This window comes from Salvelinus sp. IW2-2015, linkage group LG30 (genome assembly GCF_002910315.2).
Source record: "Salvelinus sp. IW2-2015 linkage group LG30, ASM291031v2, whole genome shotgun sequence".
NCBI classification, from domain to species: domain Eukaryota; kingdom Metazoa; phylum Chordata; class Actinopteri; order Salmoniformes; family Salmonidae; genus Salvelinus; species Salvelinus sp. IW2-2015.
The window spans coordinates 16,457,355-16,465,279 of record NC_036869.1 but is presented as its reverse complement, the minus strand read 5'-3'; the positions used below and the strand labels follow the sequence as shown (position 1 = coordinate 16,465,279).

At 39.9% G+C, this 7,925-nt stretch overlaps 1 protein-coding gene across 2 annotated transcripts; it reads right to left on the bottom strand.

Annotated features, from left to right (window-relative positions):
• Nucleotides 1-351: 351 nt before the first annotated feature.
• Nucleotides 352-7,690, bottom strand: LOC111955134 (protein AF1q-like). Of its 2 annotated transcripts, XM_023975232.2 has the most exons (3): nucleotides 7,577-7,690; nucleotides 2,411-2,522; nucleotides 352-2,277 (listed from the first exon to the last, which is right to left on the bottom strand). In XM_023975232.2, the coding sequence occupies exon 3, from the start codon at nucleotides 2,269-2,271 to the stop codon at nucleotides 1,996-1,998; it is 276 nt and encodes a 91-aa protein (XP_023831000.1). In that variant the 5' UTR covers nucleotides 2,272-2,277; nucleotides 2,411-2,522; nucleotides 7,577-7,690; the 3' UTR covers nucleotides 352-1,995. The 2 variants fall into 2 exon arrangements, with proteins under 2 accessions (XP_023831000.1, XP_023830999.1); XM_023975231.2 differs by lacking the exon at nucleotides 2,411-2,522 and having other exon boundaries at nucleotides 7,577-7,688.
• Nucleotides 7,691-7,925: the final 235 nt, after the last annotated feature.

Here is a 7,925-nt window from a genome sequence, read left to right as displayed (position 1 = left end):
AATTGAATTTACCACAGGTGGACTCCAATCAAGTTGTAGAAACATCTGAAGCATGATCAATGGAAACAGGATGCACCGGATTTCAATTGAGTCTCATAGCAAAGTGTCTGAATACTTATGTAAATAAGCCTGTTTTCACTTTGTCATTATGGGGTAGTGTGTGTAGAGGATTACAATTTTTTTTTTTAATACATTTTAGAATAAGGCTGTAACATAACAAAATGTGGAAAAAGTCAAGGGGTCTGAATACTTTCCAAATGCACTGTATCTCCTCAAAACATGCTGCATGTTCTAGTCCTTTAGTTTGAGATTATTTCTCACAGTAAACAAAGTGGATTGTTATGCACAGGATATCTTAATCTCCATTTATTTCAGAAAAGTCAGACCAAGTACGATGAGTCACATTTGGGAATTTACTGCTCATTGCACAAGTTAGCTTTATGATTAAAAGTATCCTAAATTAGAAAGTGTACTACCGTACTTTCAAGACCATGTGCAACATCAGTCTGACACAATTAAAAACATTCCTTTCCCTTCTTTCATTAAACATTTCAATCCATTCTTTCCTTGACATTCAGACAGTACAGTGGTCTATGCAGAAAGTAAAGAAAACAGTTGACCAGCTCTGCATTGGAATCCCTAACATTTATCCTCAGTCATTGCACTCTGTTGAGGCCTACTTAGGGCAGTCTAAAAGCAGCATACTTAATTAATTGGGTGGGTTTGAGCCAGTCAGTTCAGTGTCTGAAACAAATCAAGGCAATCAATACAAAGTGCAAAAGACAGTCATGCTTGTGGCTCCCTAAGAGCTTTTAAAATATCTGTTCTGTGTGGAGGTGCTTTACTTTCTACTACTTATAAATAACTACTTATAAATACAATATGCGGACACTCTCCAAGGCTCGGGTTGGCACTACCCTTCAAGCCTGTTTTAAGTGAGGCTAAAAATGAGACAGCACTTTGCATTTGTTAAAAAATGTGATGTAGCATACTCAAGTTCTCTCACAAATTATGAATGTGTAAGTCCTTAATGTGAGACAGGAGCCTTGCAGTCAGTGTGCAATTTAACTATTTATAATAATTTAAAGGCTCACCTTATTGCCATTTATACTTAGTTATGTTTGTTGAAATTAGTGATCAAGTCATGTAGCCCGCATGTGGAGAAAACCTAAGCAGAACTCCCTAGAATGTCATTCACAGTGCCAGTCACCTGCAAGTTAAAACATTTACCCCTCATCCTTTCAGTATTATTTGGAGGTTATCCTCTACGGGATCGGTGTCCCCTCCACAGGACGGTTGAGCTAAGTAGGCTAATGTGATTAGCATGAGGTTGTAAGTAACAAAAAAAATACCAGGACATAGACATATCTTATATGGGCAGAAAGCTTAAAGACTGTCCATTTTACAGTAGCTATTACAGTGAAAATACCATGCTATTGTTTGAGCAGAGTGCACAATTATAAACTTGATTAGGCACCAATTAGGCACATTTTGGCAGTCTTGATACAACATTTTGAACAGATATGCGATGGTTCATTGGATCAGTCTAAAACTTTGCACATACACCGCTGCCATCTAGTGGCCAAAATCTAAATTGTGCGTGCACTGGAATAATGCATTATGGCCTTTCCCTTGCATTTCAAAGATAATACAAAGGGGAAAAAAATTGTACCATCTTTTACCAGATCTAATGTGCTATATTCTCCTACATTAATTTCACATTTCCACAAACTTTAAAGTGTTTCCTTTCAAATGGCATCAAGAATATGCATATCCTTGCTTCAGGTCAGGCAGTTAGATTTGGGTATGTCATTTTAGGCGAAAATTGAAGAAAAAAAGGGTCGGATCCTAAACAAAAATGCACAGTACAGACTAATACAGATTCAGTACTTCTTCTTGTGACCAGAAACTTAAAATCCATGGTTATCCAGATGGGGTCAGTGTGAGGAGAGGGATGGGGATGGGGTCAGTGGGAGGCTAAGATGGGGATGGTTCTCACAGAAGCAGTTTGAAGTCGAGGAGGTCGATGCTGGGGATAGGCTCTCTCCAGTAGTTGAAGGTGGTGTACTCTGACAATTCAGCCTCCTGTGCCTCTTGCTGCTTCCTTGGCTTGGATAAGGCAGCATTCTGTTTCTTGGTGGCCTTCTTGCTCTTCTTGGTTGGCTTGCTGTTGGTCACACCCAGGTCTTCCAGCTCGGACAGGTCCGGGGCTGAGATGGGCTGTCTCCAGTAGAGGAAGGAGTCATACTCACTGTTTGATTTCACCAGCATTTTTACCTGAATGTAAAAGGAATGAGGGCAAATTAAAATGCGATTTGGGATCCTAGTTTAAAATAGATTAGACATACATACTGCTCATGTGGTCACTATTTGATTCAAGTACTAAGTCTCTATAATTTCAAATGGCTACCTGATATTTTTTTCTTTATTCCAAAGGGCCCCTGTACTGTAGATGTCCTGGTTAGGAGAACGTTTTGTCTTGACTGGCTTTCTCCCATAGCAGAGTTCAGGTTAAGAGAAGTCTATGCCATTACATAAGAACAAATGGGCACAGGATCAAGTCGTTTTTTCTTGAGATACAGATTTAGGTCAATCCTTGTTGCTCATTTAAACCTGTTGGCAAACTGAAGCAAACCAGGTTGCATAAGCTTTCTGGTGATAGTGTTCTGTGTTTTAAAACCTAACGTTCAAGTTGTAGGCCTAGATTGCAATAATGTTGAGTCGCACATTTGTGAACATGACCTGATTTGGCATTCCTCGTAATCTGATCTAATCTTGAAATGTTTGTGTGATATACAGTATCAGTCAAAAGTTTGGACACACCTATTCATGCAAGGGTTTTTCTTTATTTTTTATACATTGTAGAATAATAGTGAAGACATCAAAACTATGAAATAACACATATGGAATCATGTAGTAACCAAAAAAAAGTGTTAACCAAATCAAAATATATTTTGAGATCCTTCAAAGTAACCACCCTTTGCCTTGATGACAGCTTTGCAAACTCTTGGTATTCTCTCAACCAGCTTCACCTGGAATGCGTTTACAACAGTCTTGAAGGAGATCCCACATATGCTGAGCACTTGTTGGCTGCTTTTCCTTCACTCTGCGTTCCAACTCAAACGCAAACCAGATGGGATGGTGTATTGCTGCAGAATGCTGTGGTAGCCATGCTGGTTAAGTGTGCCTTGAATTTTAAATAAAAATCACAGACAGTGTCACCAGCAAAGCACCCCTTCACCATCACACCTCCTCATTCATGCTTCACGGTGGGAACCACACATGCGGATATCATCTGGTCACCTACTCTGCGTCTCACAAAGACATGGCGGTTGAAACCAAAAATCTCACATTTCGACTATTCAGACCAAAGGACAAATTTCCACCAGTCTAATGTCCATTGCTCATGTTTCTTGCCCCAAGCAAGTCTCTTCTTCTTATTGGTGCCCTTTAGTAGTGGTTTCTTTGCAGCAATTCGACCATGAAGGCCTAATTCGGTCCTACCCCGGTCAACAGCACTGCACCCCCCACAGCAACTCGCCCAAGCCTTCCCCATTTCTCCTTCTCCCAAATCCAGTCAGCTGATGTTCTGAAAGAGCTGCAAAATCTGGACCCCTACAAATCAGCCGGGCTAGACAATCTGGACCCTTTCTTTCAAAAATTATCTGTCAAAATTGTTGCAACCCCTATTACTAGCCTGTTCAACCTCTCGTGTCGTCTGAGATTCCCAAAGATTGGAAAGCAGCTGCGGTCATCCCCCTCTTCAAAGGGGGGGACACTCTTGACCCAAACTGCTACAGACCTATATCTATCCTACCCTGCCTTTCTAAAGGTCTTCGAAAGCCAAGTCAACAAACAGATTACCGAGCATTTAGAATCTCACCATACCTTCTCCGCTATGCAATCTGGTTTCAAAGCTGGTTATGTGTGCACCTCAGCAACCCTCAAGGTCCTAAACGATATCCTAACCGCCATCGATAAGAAACAATACTGTGCAGCCGTATTCATTGACCTGGCCAAGGCTTTCGTCTCTGTCAATCACCACATCCTCATCGGCAGACTTGATAGCCTTGGTTTCTCAAATGATTGCCTCGCCTGGTTCACCAACTACTTCTCTGATAGAGTTCAGTGTGTCAAATCGGAGGGCCTGTTGTCCGGGCATCTGGCAGTCTCTATGGGGGTGCCACAGGGTTCAATTCTTGGACCGACTCTCTGTATACATCAATGATGTCGCTCTTGCTGCTGGTGAGTCTCTGATCCACCTCTACGCAGACGACACCATTCTGTATACTTCTGGCCCTTCTTTGGACACGGTGTTAACAACCCTCCAGACGAGCTTCAATGCCATACAACTCTCCTTCCGTGGCCTCCAATTTCTCTTAAATACAAGTAAAACTAAATGCATGCTCTTCAACCGATCGCTGCCTGCACCTGCCCAACATCACTACTCTGGACGGTTCTGACTTAGAATATGTGGACAACTACAAATACCTAGGTGTCTGGTTAGACTGTAAACTCTCCTTCCAGACTCACATAAAACATCTCCAATCCAAAGTTAAATCTAGAATTGGCTTCCTATTTCGCAACAAAGCATCCTTCACTCATGCTGCCAAACATACCCTTGTAAAACTGACCATCCTACCGATCCTCGACTTCGGCGATGTCATTTACAAAATAGCCTCCAATACCCTACTCAATAAATTGGATGCAGTCTATCACAGTGCCATCCGTTTTGTCACCAAAGCCCCATATACTATCCACCACTGCGACCTGTACACTCTCGTTGGCTGGCCCTCGCTTCATACTCGTCGCCAAACCCACTGGCTCCAGGTCATCTACAAGACCCTGCTAGGTAAAGTCCCCCCTTATCTCAGCTCGCTGGTCACCATAGCAGCACCCACCTGTAGCACGCGCTCCAGCAGGTATTTCTCTCTGGTCACCCCCAAAGCAATTCTTCCTTTGGCCGCCTCTCCTTCCAGTTCTCTGCTGCCAATGACTGGAATGAACTACAAAAATCTCTGAAACTGGAAACACTTATCTCCCTCACTAGCTTTAAGCACCAGCTGTCAGAGCAGCTCACAGATTACTGCACCTGTACATAGCCCATCTATAATTTAGGCCAAACAACTACTTCCCCCCTTACAGTATTTATTTATTTATTTTGCTTCTTTGCACCCCATTATTTCTACTTTGCACATTCTTCCACTGCAAATCTACCATTCCTGTGTTTTACTTGCTATTGTATTTACTTCGCCACCATGGCCTTTTTTTGCCTTTACCTCCCTTATCTCACCTCATTTGCTCACATTGTATATTGACTTATTTTTGACCGTATGTTTGTTATTTATTCCATGTGTAACTCTGTGTTGTTGTATGTGTTGAACTGCTTTGCTTTATCTTGGCCAGGTCACAATTGTAAATGAGAACTTGTTCTCAACTTGCCTACCTGGTTAAATAAAGGTGATTTTTTTGTATTTTTTATAAAAATTCATGCCCTCATCTCCTCTGAACAGTTGATGTTGAGAAGTGTCTGTTACTTGAACTCTGTCAAGCATTTATTTGGCCTGCAATTTCTGAGGCTGGTAACTCTAATGAACTTATCCTCTGCAGCAGAAGTAACTCTGAGTCTTCCATTCCTGTGGCGGTCCTCATGAGAACCAGTTTTGTCAGTGCTTGGTGGTTTTTGCGACTGCACTTGAAGAAACATTCAAAGTTCTTGAAATGATCCAGATTGACTGACCTTCATGTCTTTACGTAATGATGGACTGTCGTTTCTCTTTGCTTATTTTAGCTGTTGTTGCCGTAATATGGACTTGGTCTTTTACCAAATAGGGCTATCTTCTGTATACCACCCCTACCTTGTCTGATTGGCACAAACGCATTAAGGAAAGAAATTCCACAAAGTAACTTTTAACAAGGCACACCTGTTAATTGAAATGCATTCCAGGTGACTTCCTCATGAAGCTGGTTGAGAGAATGCCAAGAGTGTGCAAAGCTGTCATCAAGACAAAGGGTGGCTACTTTGAAGAATCTGAAATATATTTTGATTTGTTACTAAAATGATTCCATATGTGTTATTTCATAGTTTTGATTTGTTCACTATTATTCTACAATGTAGAAAATAGTAAAAAAAACTTTTAAAAAACTGGAATGCTTAGGTGTGTCCAAACTTTTGACTGGTACTGTATGCATAATACTTTTTGAACATTACTAAGTTAATTGTGACCCCATAAATATAGGTTCCCCAAGAGTAAGAGTGCAAACAAGGGCACATTTATGCTATTTTAAAACATCTTATTTTTAGGCTTTGGGGCACCATCAACATCATATTTCAGGGCTACCTGTTTACAACTGCAAAACAGATCTGAAAGAAAATGTGAATGGTGTGAATGTTAATTTCCTAAACCAAATGATAACATAATAAAGTCTAACGTTGTTATACAATAACAAGGCTACACACTTCTGTGGTTAAACACACATTTAAACACTCAAAATGATACAGCAATTTAATGTAAAATGCACATAGTGAAAATGGACAACTGAGACAAGATCCTGTTGTTAAAATGCCATTACTGTAGCATGAAATCAATTGGTAAAATGCAAGTACTGTAGCATGAAATCAACATTTAGGGCAGAAATGACCTCACCCTGTCAGTAGGTTATGCTATTTTAAATCGGTTAAGGATGACAGTCTATTGGTGGATAACGGTCCCTGTATCAAGATACTCTATAAAAAAATAATAATCCTATTGAACAAATCGTTCTTATTCATTAGGACATAAAATTATGTAGGACGGTCAAATACTGACTAAGAGCGTCACCCGTCCTCAATACGACACCCATATATCATATCAAGAGATACAGTAGTACGATACAGATAAAATTCACCATATTAAGTAGACATAAAAGCCTCAATGGAGTGGTTGACGCCTATGGGGCTTGAGAAATTACAAGCGATTTTGACATGAGTTATTCTTTAATCATGTAAATATAGATTCACACATGACATCTCCGTTTTTGACGGCATGTCATCTGTGCGAACGATGGAGACTATTCCAGAAACTGGGTCATGCAGTCCTAAAAATATCTGAGATAATGTGCCAAGCATTAAATAAAACACGGTAGAGCGTTATCCATCTATCTAACTATCTACCATTGACACTCAATTCGGAGCTTACCCGTTTTTAATTGTGTGCATTTATGATTCTTATTTAACAGGCTATCCGGCCTTGCCAGCCTAATAGGCAAAATTAGGTTATAGGCTATTGTATTTAGTTTATTTCTTATGCCTACTGAGAAAGATAAATAGTTAATTCTAACATTACTATTACAGGCTATATATATATATATATATATATATATTATTATTATAATTTTTCTTTTTTTAAATCAACATTCAGTATTTTTAGTTTAGTCTACATGTAATTTTGTATCCACTATCCAGCACAGGTGCACTAAATGCAACACCATATCACTAATGTAGGTCACCGACAAGCCGGCAAAATTGTGAAAATGCAATTAAAAAACAAATCAATTTACATTTCAACAAGGCAATGAAAATAAAATATTATCTTACGTCTTGAGAAATCTTGGCTGACAAGGCTCCTCTTTGTTTGTCGCTGGGTACGCTCCACTGGGGTATAATAAAACCCGTACGTGCGAGTGCTGTGGCGACGCTGTAAAATATTCGTGCACAATCTTGCTTTTTCAGAACCAGCCACGCCCACACTCTGTGACGACATCCTGCGCGTGCATTGGGTTTTTGTGACGTAAAATCAAATAGGCCTACTGTTTTATTAACTAATTATTGTGCATAAAACATTTTTGCAATTGTTGTACATAAAAAAATGATATGGGTTGCTATTAAATTATGGCAAAATACAGTCATTTTTGCGAAAATCGACCAATAATGATCAAGGCTATAC